Genomic DNA, 26,229 nt, shown 5'->3' on the forward strand with positions numbered 1-26,229 from the left:
TAATAAGGATCCCAACAATGTTTTCTGCGTGATTTTCTTTTTCCTGTGTGATTTTTCTCTGTTTTCCAGGGTAATTAGTGACATTAAATGAGGTGGTTGTGAATGTTTCACTCATTGTTCGCGAGATTTGGCTTCAGCCATGATCTTTACTTGGATAAAGCAGTAAAGATGGATGGTTGAAATCAATACAAACAGAAGCCATGCATACCCTGAAGACCGTAAATTAAACCATGACAAGAGCACATGCAGCTGCCATTAAGACTTCATTATCATTGATTTAAAGTAGTCAGAGGAAACAGGGTGTCAAAGCTATTTTTAATATGCACAAAATTTATTCTGACATGTTTCAACTGTCAATAAGAACCAAACCGCAAATTAACTGATTGAGTATATCCCAGGTATGGTGACGCTAAGTAAGCATATTATAATTAGATCACAAATAAAGAAAAGTAAACAGCAATTCATTTTCCTGCATTCATAACAATAGAATATGAGATAGAAAAGTGCCACAGAAATCTCTTATGTGCTCCATACATACTAAAACTACCCAACAAATGCTGAGGTATGAGTGGCATTAACATCTTTAATAGTCTTTCACAATGTACTGATTTATTTCAATATCTTGTACACTTTTAAATGATCAAAACAAAGTCTTTTTTACGAAAAAACAAAAAAACAAAACCCATCAGTGATCGCAAGTGTTATGAGCCATAAGACAGCCATCCTCTGATTGGTGAATGGAAATGAGCTGGACTGAAGCGTCCGGAGCAGGGCCAGGAGTCAAAAACAACACAGAGCAGTCTCCTTCTAAAGCGCAGCCAAAGCACAGCCACCAGGGAATACTGGCAGAGACTGTCCGGTTCCAGGGCTGAACGGATGGAGGGATGAATGGATGGGTAGATACAAAGGGAGAGATGAGGCTGGTCAATAAACACCTGAGGGCAGTTTTGCTGCCAGCTGGCAGAGAAACAGGCACGGACACAGACAGGGAGGCTTCACATGAAACCGAGATAAAATACAGGTGAGGGAGGAAGATGTGCACAGCGGCTTTTCAATTAGGAGGGCAACAAATTTTCACAGCGCAACACAAAAAAGAAGGTGAATGGGAAATTGGGAGAAGAACTGAAGAGAAGAAGGACCAAAAGAACGGCAGTAGAAGGACCGTCTGCCTCAGAGGCTGTGTTGAGTGACACGCACGGATATTATCTTCAAGTTAGAGGGTGGATACACACAACACAAAAACAACGGAGACAAGTTCACAGTTGCCATCCAATCAGATTGTGAGCAGGATAATTAACACAGCCAGCGTTAATTATCTTATGTGACGTGTCAATGTCACAGCCCCCGAAATCTAAAGAACCTATTTCCAAGCCCCTTGTCCTTAAACAAGTGTTTCTGCATTAATTAATGCTAAATCTGCATCTACCTTCAAATTGCATTGAGAAAGTGTGCTCATTTGTGTCTCTTTATATTTACTTGTAACTACATTTTTGCAGTATGTCTTATAATAAAATCAACTATTCTTTATCTCTGCTTAGACAAAACTCTCCCCTCCTCCCAGTTTGTATTTTTCTAAATACACACTTTTCTCTAAGAACACTGATTTAACTACATTCTGTAAAACTGACCTGTTCATTGTATGCTGTCCCTGACCAAGCCACTGGAGAGCAATAAAAAGTTATAAATCAAAAAGAAAATGGTGTGCATAGTGCTTGTGTTTTGAAAGCCTCTGCTTAATTTTGTATGAATGAATTCTCGCATTTTGACAAGTAGAGTTAACAATTGTTGGCGATGTGAAAAAAAAAACCAAAAACAAAAAACAAAAACAAAGATTAGAGCAAACTGTTGAGTTTTTCAAGAGATGTTGTTCTCTTAGTACCTGTTTAGTGAATTCACAAATTCAAATCGACAGAACCCAACAAAACACACTGAGAAATTCATGACGATGCAGATTAAGACAAGTAAGTCATCCGAACCTCGTAACAAAATACTATCCATCGCTGACAAGTAAACAAATGGTTCATCTGAAATCACAAGACTCTCACGCAGAAAGCCGTGAGTCTGTCTTCACGGCTCACACAGAAAAGCTGTTTTACTGAAGAACAACAGCTTTTACGCGCAGCCTATTTAGGGCAGCGGGGCATCACAGTCAATGAGTCCTCAAGCACAGTGTTGGACAAACACAGAATAGAAAATCTGCACGTAATGCCTGCTAAAGTCAGATATTTTCAATGATCACAACACAGTGAATGACAACCAGAAAGACGAGTTGAAAAATGTTTTCAGGGAAGGAATGAAAAATCTGTAATTCTGCCTTTGAGCCGATTAAAGGAAATTGTTTTTCCTAAATTTTCATTTGCAGTTTCACTTTATTTCTTCCTCCTCTGATTTAAAAAAAAAAATTAAAAAAAAGTTGTATTCATTGTATTTTCTTACACTTCACTGACAGAAAATAAGACATACACTACAACAACTAGCGGAGAGACTTTTGATCAGATTTTAAATTGGTGTAATAATACAGTATAATATTTTAACTATTTGCATGTACATATAAACAATCTAACGTAGTCCAGTAGAATGACTCTACCATAAATCATCTCACCGTTAAAGTAACAATTTCAGCTTTACTTATTTTTTGTACTACTTTAACTAGATGTTACTTGTGGACATTTGGAGAAGGGTTCAGCCAAACTACATCCAATTGCTAGTGATGAGCTTTTTAGTATTCTGCTTCACACGTGTACGTCACTGGGGCCGAATAAATAAAGTTGAATAGTAAAAGCACCACTTAATATAAGGCAATCACGCTCAACACCACTGCAAACCATTTGGATGAAAACTAATGGAGAATTTTCACAATAAGATTGTGCATGTGTACGGAATATAGTTGAATGGGTGCACACGTTTAACCTTATAGAGTAAAGGTCATTAGTATCACAGTAATAAACCGTTCTTCAACATAAAATGTTTCACCTACATTCAGCTTTAATGAAAGAGGGGCAGCTGTTTGTTTCGGCTCCAGAGTTCGGCTCAGTGGGCCTGAAGATAGAGTCGGGAGTCCTGCCTTGTGTAATAGGCATAATTCTTAGTGTGTACTTTACAATTGCTCTCGCTACTGCTGCTGCTCTCTCTCCACCCACATGTTTAACCCACAGCACAAATGTAACACGTTTCTGCTTGTTCTGTGAAGACTGTCAAAAGGCATTGTGGGAAAATGTAGAAAATTACGAGCTGAAGTAGAAACAGTCGAGACAGGCGGGTAGGATGAGGCAGTGGGTAGTCTAAAAGAGAGAATGATAACTTTCCCAAAACAAGCCATCACAGACTGGCGGTGTGTCTGCTTTAAATAATGAGCCAGAGTGTGATGGTTCAGACAAAGACAAAGCTTGTTTCATGAGAACAGGATGTTACTGGAGTTGGAGCGGCCCCCCTCTCAGCTGTTTTCTTAAAGTGGGAAAGCATCCTGCGAGGTGCACTGGGAGCAGGTTTTCAGGCTTGTTTGAGGTAAAACAAAACTTATGCATGATGTTTCATGATGAGGATCAAAATGCAAAAAAGAAAAAAAAACAAAAAAACTGGAGGGACAATGTGATAGATTTGTTTTTTTGTTGTTGTTTTGTTTTTTTCATGCACACGCACCCACGAAAACGGACTTGAACTGAAACAACAGGAAAAGCCACTTCCCTGTAAAAGATCATCTGTGTATCTGGTCTCCCAGCGTGACGGTAAGCAACAATGACCGCGTTCATCTTGCCAATAAAGCTTGCTGAATTTGAATGTGATGAGCGTGGGCTGCGATTGGCACGGGAGGAGGAAGACACTGCCCAGTGTGCTCTGGCGCTGCCAGCTGTGCCAGCCTCTAAGTCCCACTGTGGCTGAGCGAGGCCAGCCTCGCGTGTGTTACTGTCCATGTGTGCACGCGTGTGTCAGACTATAGTTGTGCATGTGTGTGCAGTAGCGATAGCCTTCTACACACACTTATGGCTCAGAAGCATAAAATCTCTGCCATCTTTCAGTTCTGCTCCGACTCCTTGCAACTCTCTCATACTTGATACTGAACATTTGCTGGTGTGAATCCTTAGGCTTAGGATGGCAACAATCATGAGCAAGGACTGGGCGAAGCAGTTCACCTTCAAGTGCAAACAGCCCAGCTGCTACACCAAATTCCATTGTGAAAGTCTGATATGAAATTTTAATGGAAAATAAACTTTGCGAACTACTCAACTTCACCTTGATAGACAAAAAGGCTTTACAAAACAGTATTGTGATACTTCAGGTCTCTGTACTTTCTATGATGAGTTTCTCAAAGCATTAAGAATCCAAAAGTAATACCAACTGAATCGTGTGTGTGTGTGTGTGTGTGTGTGTGTGTGTGTGTGTGTGTGTGTGTGTGTGTGTGTGTGTGTGTGTGTGTGTGTGTGTGTGTGTGTGTGTGTGTGTGTGTGTGCGTGCGCCAATCGTTCATGTCATAAGCAGTTGACAATCTAGTCCCAGCTCGAAACACTTTCGATTCGTTTGCACACCTGATTACTTTTTGCCAAAATCATTCACAGGAAAATAATATTAATAATAATAATAATCACCTAATGAGTTATTTATCCGCTGATAAGTTAAGCAAGCGTTAAAGCTTCTCAGGTGCGGTGTTTTCTGATTCACTAAAAGTTACAGAATATGTATTTGGGCATGTTAGTATATAGATCATTATTTAGCACTGCGTTACTTTAATGTTAACATCTATCAAAGCTGTGTTATTCAGTGGTTAAAGAAAATGACACTAATAGTGGTTTGTATGACTGTATTATAAGAAAAAGTCTTGGTTCACACCCTTTGTACATCGGACTGCAGAATAACCTCACTTATTCCAGAAGTCGGAGGGTGTGTACATCACGCCTTCTAATTGGGTTGCTTGGCCCTCTACGCACAGTTGAAGGTAAATATTTGTAGTCAGTGATGCACTAATCACCCTCTGATTGGGGTTTGCAGGGAGAGAAGTTCAATGAGGACAACGATTCTGCTTCCTCTCTTTTAGCCCCTCCATCCCCAACCCCCCTTTCTCTCGAGCAATCAGTCTTCGCTCTTTATTCTGCAGGCTCATTTTTTCACTTCCACAGTATCTTTCTCTTTCTCTGTGTCCTCTCGCTCTGTTTTCCCTCGGTGCACTTGGCCTTGTTCTTTTGCTCTCTCTCTGCCCTCCTTCGCATTCTCTTATTTCTTTCTCCTCCTTGCTCCATCTCTGCCCTGCTTCTCTCTTAAAAATCTCCCTCTCTTTTATTTTCTTGCTCAGTCTTGTTTCTCTCTCTCTCTCTCTCTCTCTCTCTCTCTCTCTCTCTCTCTCTCTCTCCCCCTCCGTCCCTCCCTCCCTCCTCTGGGCAGCATGCCAGCTCCTCTTCTCTGGCACCGAGCCAAATCTTCCTCTCCACTTCTCCTCCCTCTCTCCCTCGTGTCCCTCCTCCCTTCCTCTACCCCCCTTGCCTCTGATTGATGGCCCCTCTATTCTGGAAGGAGAGGAAGGGAGACCAAGAGAGAGGAAGAGAAGAAGGGGGGGGGGGGGGGGGGGGCAGCAGAGTGCACACAAGCATCAAGTCACACAGACACAAAACACTAAAAGGCTTGCACATGTGCATGCACACTCTCCCCAAAATTATGCACAGATATACAAGTACACACTCGGCACACACAGTGCACACACAAAAGAAACTGTAGAGTTGTGTGTGCACATGGACATGTGCGCACACACATGCACACACGAAGCACAAGGGGGCACACACAAAGCCAATCCAAACAGAGCAGAGAACACACACGCAGAGCTGTGTGCAGAGCAAGCAGACTCCCAGCATGAGACCAACAGGCGCACACACACATGCACGCACGCACGCACGCACGCACGCACACACGCACACACACACACACACACACACACACATTTCCTCAGACACATACACACACATAAAGACACCGATTCAACCTTCAGTGCAGAACCAATACAAGATAGGCAGCAGACCAGGCAGTAGAAACATTTAGAATGAAAAATACAGACAGACAGCTCACTTCTACTCTCTCACAAACACAGGCGCTGATTTATATTTTCACTCGCGGGTGCCCGAGTAATATGAATAGCCTCCCATCATATAAAAATCACATAATTCTGACTATACAGGGTTGCTCTCTGCTTCTGAAGATCTGATTTTGCAATAGATTTCTTTGTTTTCTCACAATCCATGATGTATAGCCTAGTCTGATGAACACCGAGAGTGTGTTGGTCAATTCCGGCCGAGTCACCGTCTCTCTGTCTCTGTCTCTTTCCCCACTTCATGTTATTTTCCTTATGATGGTGGAAAAATTTAATTGGAGCAAAAAGTTTTATTTACAAGAATTAAACTAAGTGAACCCGTCACAAAAGCCTCGTCAGAATCTCTGTCACGTCCTGTACACAGTACTGCGGAACGCATTTTGTGAGCAGCCGAACATACTTCACAGAGCATTTTGTTTCTCACAAGTGATCCTCAGGACCTAAGCTTTCCAGTTAGCCGTGTACCGTGGAAATGTATATTTTCAACTTTTCAAAAAAAAAAACTGTAAAAATTAGACACAAAATATATGTTTTCCAGTTTAGGTTGTATTTCAATAATTTTATAGTTATTTCTTATTGTTTAGTTGTTGTTGTTTTTTTTTTTTCAAATCTAGCTTCATGTTCTTCTCCTTGACTATATTCCACACGAAGCTATTAGTCATGTTCACACAGTGCCAGCTCACCAGATTGCATTGACAGACTGCATACGGCTTCAAACTCATGTCGTCCACAATGCGGTCTGACACAAAATAGTCAGAGTAGCAAAGCTTCCTTCACAGCATGCACGCATGAAAGAGCAAACAAAGATGTGCACACCGTGGACAGTGATGCACGTATATATTAATGAATGTTGTTTTTCCACATCTCATTGTTGTTTGTGCCTGACAGAATCACGCACAAGCTGTGGTTCACTTTCCACAATCCTGTCTGCTTCCAAAGGCTTGAACTGGGTCGGCACACACATCAGTTCCCTAGACTTTGTGTTTTGCATATCACTACCTCCTGGTGAAAGCAGGTATGCATGAATATCTGAGTCAAAGCCTGAACAACCAACAACATTCTCGCTAGGACACAAAAAATCCAAAAACAGATTCCAAATGTGACAAAACTGTAAACATTAAAGGATTCTTCTTTGAATTTAGGGGTCGCTCCAGTTTTCTGATGGAGCTAAACTCAGATCCTTGCTGGCCACAGACGAGGTGGTACTATTTTAGAAAACAATGAGTGAAATTGCTTCATACACCTAGTGTAATGTGTACTCCAGAGTGACGTTTAATCTACACTTACTGTCGTCAAAACAACCCAACCATGATTAACTTGCCTATAGTCATAATCACTGGTGAGACGTGTTTTGCTGGTTCAATACAAATAATAACACCTGTGAGTTAGCTTAAGATGCTGGTTATATGACGAAGCATTGGAGTTGTGCTTCAAAGGATTTAAAGTGAAAGGGTGCATATGGCACCCAAAGGACAGAGTGTAACAATGCGTTGATCAGCTTTCATAATAAATGCGATAAAAGTGGCAAAGGACAAGGTACAGTGCATATTGCATGTTACTGTCCACAACACTGTGATGTAAACACTTTGCTTGGACTAATGACCTGACAACAAGTCAGAGTTACTTTTGATTTATATTTTAATAGCATCTGCTCGAACTACTCAACAGAGATTTTAGCTGGAGTCAAATTACAATGACACACCGCTGCGTTGTGTTCAGGCTCTGCACTGATGAAACAGCAGATTCCTGTAAAGTCTTATTTGTGCCCTATGCACACATGAAAACAGAAACATGTGCTTCAAACAGTGTAAACATCACTTCCTTTATACATCCAGGCATGCATTGTGTTGACGTAAGCATTTGGCACTCAGTCCACTAGAGGACGCCGCTCTGGACAGACATACTGGGCAAAGAACAGGAAGAATTCTTCTTTTCAAGAGAGAAGAAAAAGAAAGTCAATGATAACTGCAATGGTGAGGGGGTAGCACTAATGTTATTAAAAAGGAGTGAAATGTAGTTTCTTTATGAAGTATGGTGAATCTTGTTAGTAGTTTCTCAAAAGTTTCTCAAAAACTCCATTTCTGTTATTCGCTTCAAAATTCAACACTGCCCCTACAAGTCCCGGGTCACTGCAACGTGTCGTCCGTATCGGTAAGCTTCCAGGGATTGTGGAAAAATACAGATCAAGACAGAGTATGCACAATTGCCAAAAAGCATAAAAGAGTGGTCCAAGCAGAATAAAATGGGTTTAAAGGGAGACAAACGCTAAAACCAGCTTGTTTCCAAGCAAAAATTTACTAAATAAAGGACAAAGGAGAGAATGACATGAATTATGATTCTTTTAAACTGTAACCAATGATAAATCATCCCAAAATTTTAAAAATAAAAAATAAATTAAAGTATCAATTAATCTTTAAAGAATCAAAAATGTATTTTCAACAGTACAATAGTATTAAAGTAATTGCTCTAACAATCGATCTATTGCCAACAAGGACGGGCACTCGGTAGAGCACATATCGTTGCCAATGCCACGTTTGTTTGCGGAACCGAGCTAGCATCGCTACCGTGTTAGCCATTAGCTCATATCAATGCTAACTAGCCTGTCAGATAGCAACATCACGGAAACACTGAGCATACATACATACATACATACATACATACATACATACAAACCAATAAATACATGTGGACAACAACATAACCTTCGCCTCAACATTTGGTGGCGAAGGTAAGAATGTGACCCTCACACAGAAAGGCAAGTCATACTGTATTGTGCCAATTACAAACAAACCCCAACGATACAGGTGATATTGCAGGGAAAGAACTCCCAATTTCCCCCCCAAAAATTCTCCAGCAAATATTGAAGCCATGCTGTTGTCGTTTAGTCTTAACAATAAGATTCAAGCTGTAAATAGGATTTATTATTTCATTAAAACAAGTTATACTGGGCAGGAATGCTCCCCATGAGCGCCCTTTCACGGTGTGATACAGGTCGCCTGGGAGGCACAGCAAACACACTTGAACATATTATAAAAGATAAAAGTCACACGCTGTTTAACTGTTTCACTGTTACAGGCCTACTGATTTGTTTGATTTCATGCTTTGGTCATAGAGCATAAAGCTGCATACACTAACTTTCACATGAGTACATATCGAACACGCGCGCAAGCACGGATGCACGTATGCACGCACGCATAAATGCAGCCGCACACACAAACATAAACATAAGCCAACACTGTGAAGCTACTATGAGCTCCACTACCAGAGTGACAAAGCCATTACACTAAAAGGCTACGTCCCTGTGAACTTAATCACACATTTTTCTCTCGTCTCATCTCTCTTTAACGTTCACAGCTTTTCTTTATTTTAAATTCTATCCTCTCAATCTATCCATCTCCCTCTCCCTCTCTCTCTCTCTCTCTCTCTCTCTCTCTCCATGCTTCATTTTTCAAGAATCATCTCTGTTATATACAAAGGCATGCAGGTTTTAAAAAAGGGATTGAAGAAAGGGAAGAAGGGAAAGACCAGCAGAACAGCAAATGCATGTACACGCACGCACGCACGCACGCACGCACGCACGCACGCATGCACACACACACACACACCACAGATGCTACAACATGCAGAAAGAAGGACTGCATACACCACTGATCATAGAGCGCAGACACCCATAACATCAACACATAAAGGACGCACTCACACATAATGTAATTTGACCTCTCTAAAGCTTGTTCTAGTTGACCCACATAAGCAGTCTCATCTTAATCCAGCCCTTTAAATAAAAGTGCTTAAAAAAAAAATCAAAAAAATCAAATGACAACCATGGGATTATGTACTGACTGGGCGGTGGGTATGAAAAAAAGAAATAAATACAATGCACAGGAGATGGAAAGAGTGAGACTGTGAAAAGGAGAAAGAGAGAGAAGCCCAATCCTATTATGAACCAAAAGGCAGTGAGTTGAAAATGAAGGCATCTCTTGCCCACACTCGCTTCCCTTCTCATTCTGATTCAGTCTCTCTCCTCTCCCCAATGAGATAAGGATTCAGGTCACAACTTCAGCCAAATATACCAATGTGCGCGCGCGCACACACACACACACGCACGCACGCACACACACACACACACACAAACACACAAACACACACAAAAACAGGCTTTAAAAAAAAAAGCCAGACAGCTAAGGCTAATTAGGCAGTAGGATATGCACGTGCACATGTAGACATGTGCACGCACTCTTACACAAATCCACTTTTATATACGGCACAAACAGATAAACATGTGATCTCCCTCTCTTCCTTGTACACGCTTCTAATCTTTGTCAGTCCCTCACATTCTGTTTTATTCATTTCCCTAATTTACTTCTTATTCTTCACTCTTCCTGTCTGTTTCCGCCCCCCCCCCCCACAAGAATCACTAAGAATTACAAAAATTGTTTTGTTTTTAACCAAAGGAAGAGTACAAAAACACACGCACACACACATGAATACACTCCCACACCCTCAGCCTCATATGTGTGGTGGTGAAATGAAAGGAGGGGAACAGGAAGGAAGGACAGCCAGCTGCCTTCATCTGTCCTCAGGAGTCCACCGGGGAAACAGTTTGGCTGCTGAGGCTCCTGACTATCAAACACACAGTCCCCTTATAAGATCCTGCCTGGACTGCTGTAACCTCCTCCAACCATACATACATACATACATACATACATACATACATACATACATACATACATACATACATACATACATACATACATACATACATACATACATACATACATACATACATACATACATACATACATACATACATACATACATACATACATACATACGTATGTATACGTATGTAATACACACACATACATATACAAATACGGACTACTTTTTTCATGCAATTTCATGTATGATAATTTACCTAATATGTTTGTTTGTACATTTGACTTTACCATTTACCAAATGCCAGTTTTCAGGCTTTTATCTAACACTGTCATTATCTTAAATGGCTTAAAATGAGTAACCAGCTCGAGGTCCAATATCCTGCTCAAGGACACGTTAACACTTTTCACTAATGCGATGCTCTCTCTCTCAGCACTTGGCCACCTTTCTGCTTGTTAGCAACTGAAATATTATAGAAGATGTTAAAAAATGGATCTGACATTGAAGAAATATGACCATTGGGCCATTCACACAATAAATGCAATACATTTGTAGACATTTTCCCAGATTGATGCACTCATGAAAAACATTGTACATTAATGGCACGATTCTGTGAGTTTGACAGATCATTTAAAGGTAAACTTTGCAAAATATTGAGTGTCAAAAGGATAAACATGAGTTTGTGAGACTGTGTCAAAGAGAGGTGGAGAGTATTACCATTGAGGCCATGACTACTTAGAAATGATAATATAATTAAAAAAGGTCTGCACACGATATTCTGACTCCTCATTTGTTGCTAATAAATAGTTTTAATATTTAAATGGATCCAATATGCTTTATAACACAAGCATGTTCCCTTACATGCAACATGTTTGACTTAAATACAGGATACCAATAAAAGTTCTCAAATATTCTCAGTTTTACAGACAGCAGCATCGTCTCTTTTCAGTTTTTATCGTCTATTTTTCTGTTAGTTATCCCCATTGATTTATTAACACCGCTTATGAAATAATTGCTGCTTGGACTGTTTTCCAGGCCATTTTTGTGTGTGAACATGCCGTAGTGTACCTATTATGTTTTGTCTCAGAGAGATATTAGATGTTTGTTTACACCATGAGTTGTGAGTTTACCAAAAAAAAACGCAAAATACACACACTTAAAAAAAAGTTCCTATTTTCCTCCTGCAGCTCTGTCATTGCTTGATGATAATATCTGACCTAACAAAGAAAAAAAGATGGCAACATATGGTATAAATCCACATGGAAATCCGGTTATGACCAAGCTCTCAACTCGACCAGCCCCTCCAGGTTCCTGCTGTTTAATCTCTAATTAGCCACCGTTGCCCAGTCGCCTTGATGCCAAGCATCATGTTGTACAGGGATACAAAAAAACACAAACAAATATGCATTTTCAAAACCAGCTTCCTCACAATTTCCAGACATAAAGAATTTCTCAAGCAAATGTAAAATTGGTGCTGCTGCTTTATGTGTTTTTTCGAGCAGTCAAACAGATTGACGTGTTGCACTGGGACACTGATTTCAAAAAACAAATAAGGCGGACATTTTTATGGATATACTAAAAGGAGGAATCACTGCACATGTACAGCTCCTCATCATGAAGTTTTTTAAATCCAAACTTGAGTCACAAATTGGATCTTACTGTTTTCATTGATAGAATTATGGAACGACCACTGAGCAGGACGAGAGCTAAATGATGCAACCCACATTCAGGCGGCGTGTATTTCGTGCACTACTCAGGTGTAATTAGGACAGTAATTTGTGGTGTCAATTTCTGACGGTCAGACAAGGTGGTGAACACACCTTGGCAGTGTGATTATGAACCCCTGAGGTCATATGACCATCTTCTGTGATGCACCGTCAGATCCCAACCCTGTCGTAGAGAAGCACTAACTGAGGCAATTATTGAAATGCTGCCACAGTAACTTCCCTGCTGGCCAAGGAGTCCTCATGGAGACACTATTTCTCTCAAAATTAATAAATAAAGGGATTGCACCAGAGAAATCACAGCTAACTTTGGAAAATGCAAAGCCGCACTGTTGAGACGCATGTCCCCATCAAATAAGAAGAATTTGCCACTACAAGGTGACTTCAGCGTTGTTGAGACCCTCACTTGCACATAATTGAGGAACTTTCTCTTTGCAGCAATGGCCAGCTGTGCTCATCTTTCATGAAAAAGAAAAAATGGTACATCTGAACAAGTTACACATGCATTTGAGTCAAGGAAAATTATCTTATACGCGGCACGCCAGAACAATGCTTTCTCGTCTGAAATACTTTCTGCTACGGCTGCACAGTCGACTGTGCATCACAGTCAGATCGTGTTCAAGAATTACAAGATGCACAAATGTGTTTTTTCACTGGATGAGTGGACCTGGAGTCAGGTGGAACTGGATAGATAAAGAATAATCTATCAACATTGACAATCATTTTTTTTGTTGTCTCCCCCTCAGCAGGAGAAACACAACGTTTAAAAACCGCGAGGCGAATCAGTCAAATCAGGAGACATAAGTGCAACCACCTTTGTGTGGTTGGATGCAAAGACTAATAAAGGGAGTGTTTTACTTATCGTTACACTTTACTGCACACATGAAAGCAGCTTGAAGAACTTTCCAATAGAAACTAGCTCTAATTATTCTCATCTTATTATCCATAACGAACACCTACAATGAGCCGTTTTCACAAAATATCCGACAACTGCATGACTTGGATTTGAGTGTTTAAATGTCCAGTATCGTGACCCCAGTGGACTCCATGTTGTCTGCTTTTCACATGATGCGCTCGCAAACTTCACAGGAAGGGGGAAAAAACATGCTTCATTGATGAGAGATGATGACAAGGGAACAGTAAAAAAAAAAACTTTTCTGTTCTTTTTGTATTAAGATGCTTGTGGCACATCGTGTACCTGTCACCAGTGGCTTCATATTCAAGCCTACAACGTTTCGTTTCATTCTATTCTTTCCTCTCATTATTTGTTTCAATTCACACAAAGTTAGCTCGAGTGGACATTTTCAGACCCGGGAAGACGTTTTCCTGGCACAAACCCAAAATGCATGTGATGTTGATTACAGCTCTGGATGCTTGGCCGCTCTTTAGGACTGCGGTGTCATCTTCTTCCCACAGCTAAGCAGTCGTGGGCTCTGTCTCTTCATTTGCTGCCATCAATATTTTCACATATCACAAACTGCACTATGGTCACAGGCTTTTGGGCAGTTGCAGTTTCTTGCTGTACACATGTCTAACAATGCTTCAAGCTCTCTTCACTCTTGGCTACAATTTCACCAACTTGCATCCACAATTAATTGTCAATACAAAAAAAAAAAAAAAAGCCGGACTGCATTCATTACAACTCAACACACTGCACATCATCGTATCCGCGAGTTGCCGTGCGCCTGCAACTGTGAACCCACAGCGTGAGGCTAAATTACAAAGCCAGTGAATATACATGCTGTGCATCTGCACACAGCTGGGGATACAGGCAATGACTACCCAGGCCCAAGAAGTGTTATATCAATGAATATAGAACAGCCACAGAGCGCAACGTAAACTCCTTATAGCCTCTCAGACACCTCCTGGGGATACAGCTACTATATACAGTATATGATATGGTAATGGAAGTGAATCAAGAGAGATAATGTGATTTTGTGTGTGTGTGTGTGTGTGTGTGTGTGTGTGTGTGTGTGTGTGTGTGTGTGTGTGTGTGTGTGTGTGTGTGTGTGTGTGTGTGTGTGTGTGTGTGTGTGTGTGTGTGTGTGTGTGTGTGTGTGTGTGTGTGTGTGTGTGTGTGACTGTGTCAATTCAGCTTAAAGAAGGAAAGAAGAAATGATATCTTTCTTATGGCGCTCGGATGCAACCGTCAGAGACAAAAACAAGTCAGAGATTATGAAAGATGTGTGTTAAAGATAAAGAGTCAAATGTAAATAGTCAAAAGGGAGAAGAAGAAACAAAAAAAAAGAACATTAAAAGAGTTTGATAGGAAGGGTATATGAAAGCAAGAGATGACTGTTACCGCTCAATTAATGTCGAGACATGAGATGGCTCTGCCACTGATAATGACGGAGTGAGCGTGAGAGAGAGAGACGGAGAGGGGAGAGAAGCAATAGCAGTGATCTCTACAGGATGTTAGGAGGAAGCTGGAGGGGGGAGGAAGAGGAGGAGGTGGAGAGGAAATAAGAGCAGATACTGTTAAATCTATTCATGATTCATTATTTCCCGCTGCAGCTCAAAGCTCCTCTCCCTCCCTTGATGTCTCTCTCTATCTCTCCGTCTCCTTCTTTCTGCATTTTCTCTGCTCTCTCTCTCTTTTCCCCTCTTTTGCGCGCTTCTTTTCTTGGCTCTCGTTTTCATCTCTTTTCCCCCCTCGTCTTGTCTATGAGGTCTTTCTCTGTCTCTTTTAAGGCTCCATCCTTCCTGTTTACCCTCTCCTCTTTCATCCATTCAATTAATCTCTCTTTTCCATCCCTGATCTCACACGTTTCACAACATTAGCGATGCAACATTTTTTCGTAAAGTTATCGCTTTTTTCCCCATCACACTACGTCTTTTTCTTGCCCTCATACCTTTATAGTCCTCCATAGTTAAATGATCTTCTTATTTCTTTCACACTCTCCCTCCCACTTTTAAAGCCTCTCAGCCTTTGGAACATCTTCTTCTCTACTCTGTCCTTGTCCACTTTCATTTTTATAGGAGATTCTTCTAATACCTCATTTTTCCGACGCTTTCTCTCGCTTCTGATTCTTCGGGGCCATCCACATGAGAACGCCGGTTCACGTCATTTTATTGCAGTTCACTTTATTTGCATTCTATTACGCCGTCTCCTGCTTAACTTATTTTGTCTTTTTCTGTCAACAGAGCTTCTTTGACTTTCATCTACTTTATTTGCTCTGCACGCCGCTTGCTTCTCATTTTGTGCATAGCTGTTGTTTTTGTCCCTCTCCTTCTCAAACATACTTTTTACACATTCCTATATTGCACCTCTGCAGGCTCTTCTTGCAGCCTCGGTCACCAGTTCATGACACCGCTGCTCTTTCTTCATTTCTGTCTCCCTCACTTTTTCAATCTCATTTTCCTGACTGGAGTTCTTTGCTTTCCATCTGTCATCCTCGCCATCTATACCTTTATCTCCTCTCTCCACCAGCGCTTCCTATTTTCCATGCTCACCCCTCTCTAGGTCTCCCTCTGTCATCCGCCACCTATCGTCGTCCTCCTCCCCCCTCCTCTCCCCACTTCTTCCTCCCCACATCTCTCAGAGGTGCAGCCAGGAACTCAGTCCATTTCTTCTTTTTGGCGACAAGAACTGACAGTTCAGCTCTCCTGCCAACAATCTCTCTCTCTCTCTCTCTCTCTCTCTCTCTCTCTCTCTCTCTCTCTCTCTCGCTCTCTCTCGCTCTCTCTCGCTCTCTCTCTCTCTCTCGCCCTCGTCTTTTATTTCTTTCCGTGTCCTGCTGAGTAATAGTTTCTCTTCCAGTGATTAAAGTATAACTTTCACTTTGTCATTTAACACTATCAAAGTTAAATCGGACTGCACTAAACACGTAACAATCCAAAGAAAAGCAGTGACATTAAGATCCACCATTAACATTAAAAAATTAAATAAAAATAAAAATAATAACAATACAATTAATATATAAAGTAGCATTTCTCTTCGGACTAAAGCATACTGCTGTTACACAATGTTTTGTATAAGATTACAAACACTGAACATTAACAGATATCAACAGAGTGAAGTACATGTGCACTGTGGTTCATCTGGAAAACTGTTAAACATTATAGCTTTTCAAATCCCTTTGATCCTTTTCAACTGTTGTTTCTCTTTTATATCGCTGTCATTCCCTTTCTTATTACTTTCTTGTCACCGCGTTTGTTTGCTGGAAGGATTCCATTTATTCTAATGATCTATAGCTTTTATTACACACATGGCTCCGATTTCTTTCTTTCTTTCATGGTCAAAGCAACATTCTTAACATGAAGGAGCTCCAGTGTTTCCTGTTAAATTCAGATTACAGGAAAACACACATGTGGCCATTTCACTTGAAATGCAGATGCAAGAGGCATCCAAGCTGTAGCAGAGTAATGATTTGTCATAAGAGCAATCTGGAGCCTTATGATATCAGATGACATTTATGTGTGGCATGACACAACATCTGGTATGTAATATTTCATATATAATTATATAATAGCAGTAAAGTGATGACGGTGAAGATCTTATATGAGACAGAAAACACTCCAGGCGGCCCACTCTGTTTCAACTTTGTGTCGTGCTTTGATGCCAAGGCATAAACTTCAATATGATGAAAAATATGCAATATGGTGAAAAGGCGATGTACTGTGGTACTGTTGCTACAGGAAGTCCCAGGGTCAGATCTGGAGTGGAGCCTTTCTGAGTGGAGTGTGTCTCTTTTACCAGTGCCTGCTTTGGTTCCTCCAGGTACTCAGGCGACATCACCGAGTTCATAGCTTGTGAAGAGTGTTGTGCTGATCGGCGTCTCCACATCTGCTGTCGGTGTGCAAGAGTTGCATGTCTCTGTGTCAGTCCAGTGACCCGTTGAGGTCCCACCCTGCCTTTCACCAAATGTCAGATAGGATTGACTCCATGACCCTGACTTGGGTAAGTGAGTGTAAGAATGAGGGTATTTTCATCTGGATTTCATGCGTGGTACATTTGACAAGTGGGCATGTGTTAAATGCTACGTATTGTGGTTGTTATAATACTTCACTATTGTTGAGAGTAATTAATAGCCTCAATTTTACCTTCAGAGGGTCATTTAACTCAGCAAATCACCAGACTTGGTGCCCGTGTTTGTATGTAAAAAACTTCCAAAATTGTTTTTTTATCATTAATACGCAATAGTCTCAAGCTGTTACTTTATAAAAATGGACGCTTTCCCTTCCATACCATCAAATATGCGATACTGAAGCATGAGTGTATTTCTAACTCATAGTACAACTCTAGAGACAAGCTACACCTGCAGAAATTACCATAAAAAGGAGAAAAAATAAACATTCCTTTGTTGCTTTATTCTAACATCGCAAATTAAGAGCAAATGCCAATGCATTGCCAAAGATTTATTTGACAGATGCTTCTTAAACACAATGAAATTCAAATAAAAAGGGACCTGAACTGGAGTTTAATGTGGCTTATACTAGTCTATTAAATACGCCCTCCTTGCTTAAAGCCAATTCTTCTTATGCACAACTTTAAGCATGGTGAATGTTTCACCAGTAGTCTGAAGCGAGTGTGTACAGTGCAGTCTGTGTTTGGACAGAAACCCACTGTTTGATGTCTCTGCACTATAATTACCTCGAAAGCTAAATGACACCATGATTATGAAATTAAAGTGCAGAGTGCAGAGTGAAGGTGTTGCAGAGATTGTTCCAAACAATGAGCCCGTTTTCTAAAGGAGCTCGTTGTAAAATGTGACAAAATAGAGCTGCTTTGTTCCTGTCTTCTTTGCACGACAGATAAATAGATGTATATGTACACCCAGAGAGATGGAGTCAGCAGATATGAAATGCTATTTCACTGGATAATAATTCTTTCTGTACGTATCTTCATGGAGGTCTGTCAGTGCTGTGAAAGGAGCGTCACAGCTGCTGTTTGTCTGTCTGTCTCGACATGTGTCTGCCTGTCTGCAATTTAACTCTCTTCCATTCCTGTAGAGTGACCCAGACAGCAAATTAGCAGCAAGTGTGGGAAATGACAAGCAGTCACTGCCTCCTGAGAGCATACACTGCTCATCAGACTCGTGTCTTCTTCGGAGAACACAGACAAAGACAAGTGGAAATGTTACACAATTTACACTCACCTTCCTTCATGGCTTCATATCTTGTTGTATAAGAGCTGGTAGATGATTTGACGCACCAATCCAATCTACCACATGCTTAGATAATGGCTGATCCCTGTCAATATCCATGTCAGTTAACCCCAGTCACTGTCACTTCTGTAAAATCTTCATTTCCCTTCACTATGATTACCATTTCTACCCAGCAGTGGTACTTTCATTCCCCATTTCTCACATCAGTGATTGTTTCTTCTCTCACAGAGGACCCCTATTGCTGGTTTCGCCTCATAATAACAAAACAAAACAAAACACAGCATATCACCACGTAAAAATGAACGTTCAGTCACCAGAGATCTTGTTTGTTGTGTAAAATGTACCCTACCTATTTTTCTAGCTCATTTTTCATGCCATATGACGACTCCATTTGAGTCCCACAGAGTTAGAAGTTAGTGTTCGGGAATAAACAATTATAAACTTATATAATCAGCCATTCATAGCTCGGTGTTTAAAGCATTTTGCTGTTATTGACCAATTAATAAACTGTCAATTACATAAAAAGAGGACAAGTCCTAAAGCCCCACTGAACACTACAGCTTTTGTATCATAATGTAATTTAATGAAAAGCAAATATATTCAAGCACTTGCTCAATTTAACAGCTCATTTTCATGCTTCTTTTTTTTTTATCGTGGTACAGAATAAACTGATTCTCAATAGTGTATGACTCAACATAAATTCAGCGCAATACAAAGAAAATCTGAAATAATCTTTCTGTTACTGGAACTTTGTTTGAAAACTGATTGTACTGGGGGGGGGGGGGGGTGCATTTAAAAACACTTTAGTTTTGGAAGACATATTATTCTGTATTTTTCTTGCACTATGAATTGAATAAAAGATCCACGATCCTCAACATGCATGTCAGACTCTGACTTAAATGTTTTATTTCACCTGCACAGAGCATTTATGAAGCTCTTTTTGTTATCAATGTGACTGGTAGAAGAAGAAGCCTACAGTAAATCCCATAGTGACTTTCTTATGTGGTTAAAAATGTATAGGTTCAATTTATCGAACAGTAATATCTGGGGTATGAATATTAATCATTTATCAATAAAACTGACACATTAGTTAACAGAAATATCAATATACATAACATTACAAGAAATCAATATATTGTCCAGCAAGACGGTAATTAATAGTGTATGTACAGTATTTACTTCCATATGTGCAAGTCAACAAGAAAACTCAGAAGCTTTCCACACAAAATGAGTCACGTGTTAAAACAATACCATCAACATATCCTGCTTCGCAAATGCAACATCTGATGATTTTTGTTCTTACCTGTTTGTGCATCTCAATGTTGAGACCATAGGACATTTCATAGTACTGTGGAGAAAGACAGATGAAACTTCATTAGGATTTTATCTGCAACACACATCAACATACAGTCTAACACAATATCTCCCATTGAACATCTGTTGCTCAGCATAGCTGCAAATGTTGCTGTTTATCACAGAGGTTTTAATGAAAGAGAGAAACGAGGGAATAAAGAGAGGGGTGAAGACGAAGGAAAAGAGAGCATATGTGTGACTGAGTGTACCAGCAGTGTGTGTATAGATAATGAGGGATTTATGACTCTGTGTGCGCGCCGTGCGATCACTGTCTCAGCATGAGTGTGTGAATGTGTGTCAGGGGTTTGTACAGTGAGGCTGGTTGTATCGTTGCATGGCTGCCAAATGAGCAAAACTTTGTGTGTGCGCATGTGTATGTGTTTATGCATGATATCAAAATAATGAGACACAGAGAGCCGTGGCCATACTGTACTGCGTGTGCCCGTGCATATAGCACACGTGTCTGTAACTGCACATCCAAAAAACCTTTTTTCACACCCGATATGAAAGGTGTCTGATATTTTAAGTCAAAGCACATGGTATTGCAAGGTGTAAATGCACATAAAACACATTGTAACTGGACTGTCACAGCACTGGCCAAACCACATCTGCAAGCTCACATTGTGATCAAATCAGAGCCAGGTGTAAATACAGTCTTTTTATTTGTCACCACGTTTTTAGGAGAGAGAGAGAGAAAAAAATCTGTGCACTCCCCCTCCTCTTGTTATTCATCAGCTCTTACACTCAAGCTACTTCTTGGCAGAAGGAAATATTTAGATCTGACAAAACAGTGCTGCCTCCCTTGACGTGGGAAACAAAGTGTCTATGGTTGAGGGCTGCCCCCAGAATAGACGAAAGGAAAGGTCGACAAAGTTCGTCTTGCTTATTCAGTTTCAAGAATATCAAGAGAAGAAAACACAAACATTAAAGTATCGCACGTGAGAGGCGATTCTTGTTGAAGACGTTTGCCAGCCTTGTGGGTAACCTTGGTGTGATATGGAGCCCTTGTTGTGGGAACGAAGCAAATCTCTCCGTGATAGGATGTGGGAAGTAATGACACCAGCATGTGGCAGCCTGCAGCCGTGGCGGTGATTATGTTGCTGCACCTGGCCCAAAAATGTCTTGATACTTTCAGTATAACAACCATCAATTGCGTTGTTTGCTTCCTCTGAAAAGGAAATTAACCCTGTTTCCTACACTTTGCAACTCTCAGCTTAAAGTTTTATATTATATCAGGACACCAGGTGTTATATATTCTGAGGTAACACAGTGATTCTGGCTACTCGGTGAATACCTTGACAACTCACATTTTTGTTACACCGCTTAGAAAGAATCTGATACAGAATACACTATACTTGAACTGTGACAGCTTAACAATGGCATGACAGAAAGAGTCACATGGTCCTGCCGACAATATGCCTGCACAGCGTTTGCACTTTGGCCTTACATGGAGAAGGCAGGGGTCTGACTCTCTCTGTGAAGTTTGCATGTTCACCCTGTGCCTCGTCTGGATTTTCTTCGACACAATGTAATTCTAAACGTGCTTGTGAGGTGAGCAGTTGTTTCTCGATCAAGACTGAATGTTTCTATAGATGATTGTGTGTGAAAGTTAACTTTAGCATGGGCCAGATGGCTGGCTGGCTGGCTGGCTGGATGGATGGCTGGATGGATGGATGGATGGATGGATGGATGGATGGATGGATGGCTGGATGGATGGATGGATGGATGGATGGCTGGATGGATGGATGGATGGATGGATGGATGGATGGATGGATGGATGGATGGATGGATGGATGGATGGATGGATGGATGGATGGATGGATGGAATATAACAATTCAATTATCTCACTCGTGGCAACAAAAAGCACACTTTAAGAAAGCGTGATCTACAAATTAATAGGCCTCTGAATATTTGAAATAGAATTGTTCTTGATTTTGACATATTAAACAATAAAACTGATTATGGTGAATTTGTGTGTGGGTTTATTGCATTTTTTTCCCCCGAGTACTAATATGACACTTGTCAGAAATATGTCACACAGTTAAGCATATTGTTTATGGAGAAATACTCAGAGGAATTGTGGTTATAAATTTCAATTTCACCTCAGCCAGTTTTCTAATGCATCAGTAGAATATTCATTTTCTTGCTGACTGTTCAAATTCATAATCACTTCCACTTTTACTATGAGCAAGAGCGTTGTAACAATTGTAATTTCACGTTTCACTAATACTGTTTTGTAATTATCCATGAAGCTGTAAAAAAATACCAATTCAAAAGAAAAAAAAAAAAAAAAGTGTTCTAAATGCCCTCATCAACTAAAGGTGATAACACACTGTACAATCTTGGGCATGTGGAAGATAAAAAAAAAAAATAGGGGCATTATCTTTGATCGTGGCTTAAAATCTTTTGTAAAGTGAGAAAGGTTTGCAGACAGCCAATGTCACGATAGTGTGACCACAAACAGCCTGATACTGATTCTGAACAATGTCAGGAATCCCACCAAAGATGATAAAAGCTGGAGCACATCCACATCTTTTTCCCGCTGCGCATAAATGCATCATGCGGTCGAACTTCGATCCACATCGATGAAATTAACGTCACAAACCAAATTATGGACAAAATAATTGTAAAATCTCAATAAATATCAAGCATGAGTTTTTGGAGGCGTTGTTGCTCTCGTTGGGCATAAAATGAATGAACTGTGTTATAAATAGTCCAAAAACATTTAGCCGTCTCTTCATAAGGTAGCTTTAGGATGAGGATACTCTTGGTTAATTGTCTTACTCCATTTGATACAACGAAGCGATTCACCAATTAATCAGCAAAATAATCCGCTCACTGATTGGTATAGAAATAGTCATTAGTCGTACCTCTAATGCTGACGATATATCCATGTCGCATGTGAACAGCTGTAAAAGGCCAAGAACACGACAGATCGAAGTCAATCTCGCTACCTAAATGTGTGTTTTTGTGTTCCCTTGTAATGTCTGACACCAAAAACAATCAACGTACCTGTGTGCGGGTTTGCTAAATGCCACATGCGAGCACCTTCGGCACACGTGCCCTTCCTAAATATGAGCGTCTCGCCGTGTGTACATCAGTAATGTTCTGTTAACGGGGTTGGCGGCGTGCAGCACGCAGACAGCGAGGATCCGTCATGGTGACAAAGGCATCCTCTGCTGCTGGATGAGCAACGCTCTGACTGATGAGAGTGAGACGTGGCTGGCTCTCTCTCTCGCTGTATTCTCTCGCTCATTTTCACTCCATCGCTCTCTTCTCTCCATTTACTCCCCGCCTCATTCAGTCCATCCCTTTCACTCCGATCTCTATCTTTCAGGGGCTATCAGTCCATTTTCTTTTCTTTCTCTCCCTCCCCTTGCCTTTCCCTCTCGTTATTCCCTTCCCTCTTTTTTTCTAGCTGTCAGATGTTCTTTCGCTCTCCATTTCAGTCTATTTTTCTATTTCCTGTCTCATTTTACTCACTTGCTATCTTTGTCTCTCTGTCTCTGCCCATGCATGTACCTATCCATCTGACCTCGAATTCAATTAATTGTCATGAACAAAATTAAGCATAGCAATACCAAGTCATATTGTTGATGGTGTCAAATATAAAAGTATTAAACAGACAAAAACTGAAAAAAAAAAAAGAAAGAAAAAGTAAATCAAATAAAACTGAGGATTGAGGTTGTGAAGAAGCTCCATACAGTTTCATTGCAGTATCAGTAGTTTACCCCTCAGGCTGTGACAACCTGTGTGTTTAGTGGTAAGGGAAGCAAGCCTGTGACTAGACGTTTGCTGGTTTGAGTCCCAATAGGATCCACTTGTGAGTCCTTGACCAAGTCCCTTTAACCCCCTACTGTTCAGGTTGTGTCAGGAAGAGCATACACCTGTATCAAATCAAAAATGCCGATCAGCTATGACAGCCAAAAAAGACAAACGAGACGGTGCATGAACCTAAGTTTTGACCTTAAGTGCGGCGTACCGGGGTTCGAATACCAGTCCAATGATCTGTTGTGTTGATTCTCGTCTGTCACCACAATGACACTGAAAAAGAAATATGTGATTTCTAATTTTAAGCTGTATTACTTATGTATGCCATAGTCACTATTTAAATTAAATACACCCCAGAATATGCATTTATCATTTTGGTGAAAACAGAAGAAATATGAATTAAACGGCAGATTACAAGTGAAGGAAACAGATTTAATATCAGACCATTTACTCGCAGAGACATCTGGTGTTGTGTAAATGATGCTGCTTTCCACCCCATTGAGGTTTGAAGACTTAGAGTTTCACTTTCAAGATAGCTGCAAATAGTATGACTTAAACTGTCTTTTAATGTTTTCACTGACTGTTGACGTTTTTATACAGTTTGCATGACTTGTAGATATCGATCGTAGTGTTGGTACTGTGCATGAGGTCATGCTGTTCTTGCAATTGTACTGCAGACAGTTTATAATCAGAAAAGGCGAGCACCCAAGACCTTTACTAGACTCGTCCATACCAGTTCTTTTTTCCTTGGCAGGTTTTATAAACTGGAAATTACAATAATTTGTTGTGAGTGATTTCATTTGAACTGTGGAAATTTCAGTATCAAAACAAAAGAAGAATTTGTATTTCTTGTTTGTCAGAACATGTAGAGTTAAGCATCATTGTAGAATATCTTTGAAAAAAGGTTGTGGCTTGATAAGAACGTTTACAAAGAGGATTTTGCTTCATTCAAACCATGACCTCCTCCCAACCCTAAAACCTAAAGCTGTCTTTGTGCCTGGCTGTGGCCAAACCCGACACCAGGCCTCCCTTGTCCTGTCTCACTCGTCACTGCGCATTTTGTACCTCCTGTCAACACATCTTCTCCCTTGCCAATTCATTTTACATTTCCCTCTTTCCTTCACCATTTTTTTTTCTATCATATCCCTTTTTGTTTGCGGTGTTATTTTTGTCTTTGCCCCTAATGCTTTCCTTTTATTATCATTTTTCCACTTTGAGTCTTTTTTTTTTATCAATCATCTTTTTTCTTTTAGGTATTCTTTCTGTCTGATGCATGTTTTCCCCCCTCTATTGTCATTTTTTTTTTTTTTTTACTTGACTTACTTTTTTTTACTCCCTTGCATTATATATTTGTTCTTTCTCTGTTCTGACTCTTTATCTATAGTTCCTCCCTTCTCTTACCCCGTTGAGCTCACCTCCACAGTGTATTTAGCTCTCCTTTCTTCTATTTTCTCTCACGAAAAGACCGATTTTTATGGACACAAAAACATATGTGGAATCTCTTTCTTATGTAAAACTGTAGCCATACTACACACAAGTAGACAAACACCTGAAAACACACAAACACATTACAGCGCGCAAACAAAAACAGACTTAAGTAGCTCTTTTTGTTTCCATGTCTGCCTTTCCTCCAGCACTTCTCAACATGAAAGACATGTGACATCTCTCTTTGTTCTCCCCTCTTTCTCTCCTTCGCTCTTCATCTCTCATCGGCCCCTCTCTTTACCTCTCCATCATTACACCTCTCCTCGGCCCTCCCCATCTTTTTAACTCAATTTCTGTCCGTCTCTTTTTATTAATTCCTCCTCCGTCGCTTCCATCAGCCACTCCACCTCTCTGTCATGATTCTCAGTGTTTTTTCTCCCCTCACTCCTCTAACATTCTGTCTTCACATCATTTCTTTCATTTTTGTGTGTGTGTTTGTGTAATATCTCACATTTTCTTTCCACTACACCGACACCTGAGCGCAACATACAGGGCCCCAGTATTTGAAAACAACCTTGCACAATAAAATAGCTCACCTCAGCAGCTGGCCTCAGCAGCGACACCCTACTCTTTATCAACCTGAAGCAGTTCACTCTACAGCTTTATGGAAGCCTGAGAGCACACCGCAGCAATATTATATACGTAGTGCGTCGAATATTTAGAAAAATGTAACCCTCCACAGCAAAGCGACATCAGAAATGAAGCATTTTGAATGTTATGTTACACTAGATCTTTGATAGAAACTAAAAATAAACGGTTCGGCCAGAATGTCACTTACCAAATCCCAAAGCTTCATTAACATCAAAACTGCTATTAAAATCTAAGAGCCAACTTTAATCTAAACTGCTATTACAATAACATTTTAGGCTTGACAAATTCTTTGATGCTTTGAAACGCGCGGTGAAAAGCAATAATCATGGGCTCCTCTGAAGAAGTGACAGAGAAGCTGAGAATTAAGGTAATTGATGCCTTCGATGTAAGAGAAGACAAAAGTCTAAAGTACCTCTACCTTGCAGTTTTTACAGAAGAAATGGTACTTAAAGGGGAATTATGGAAGTAGAG

At 40.4% G+C, this 26,229-nt stretch overlaps 1 protein-coding gene across 4 annotated transcripts in view; it reads right to left on the reverse strand.

Annotated features, from left to right (window-relative positions):
- tle2b (TLE family member 2, transcriptional corepressor b) overlaps positions 1–26,229 on the reverse strand; it is an 83,852-nt gene that overhangs the window by 29,086 nt on the left and 28,537 nt on the right. For all 4 annotated transcript variants that reach the window (XM_080472852.1, XM_080472855.1, XM_080472853.1 and 1 more), the window contains one exon: positions 19,861–19,905. In XM_080472852.1, the coding sequence (XP_080328978.1) occupies positions 19,861–19,905 (45 nt within the window). The remainder of the gene's footprint in view (positions 1–19,860; positions 19,906–26,229) is intronic.

The sequence above is a fragment of the Lipophrys pholis genome (genome assembly GCF_963383615.2).
Source record: "Lipophrys pholis genome assembly, chromosome: 10".
Classification (NCBI taxonomy): Eukaryota; Metazoa; Chordata; class Actinopteri; order Blenniiformes; family Blenniidae; genus Lipophrys; species Lipophrys pholis.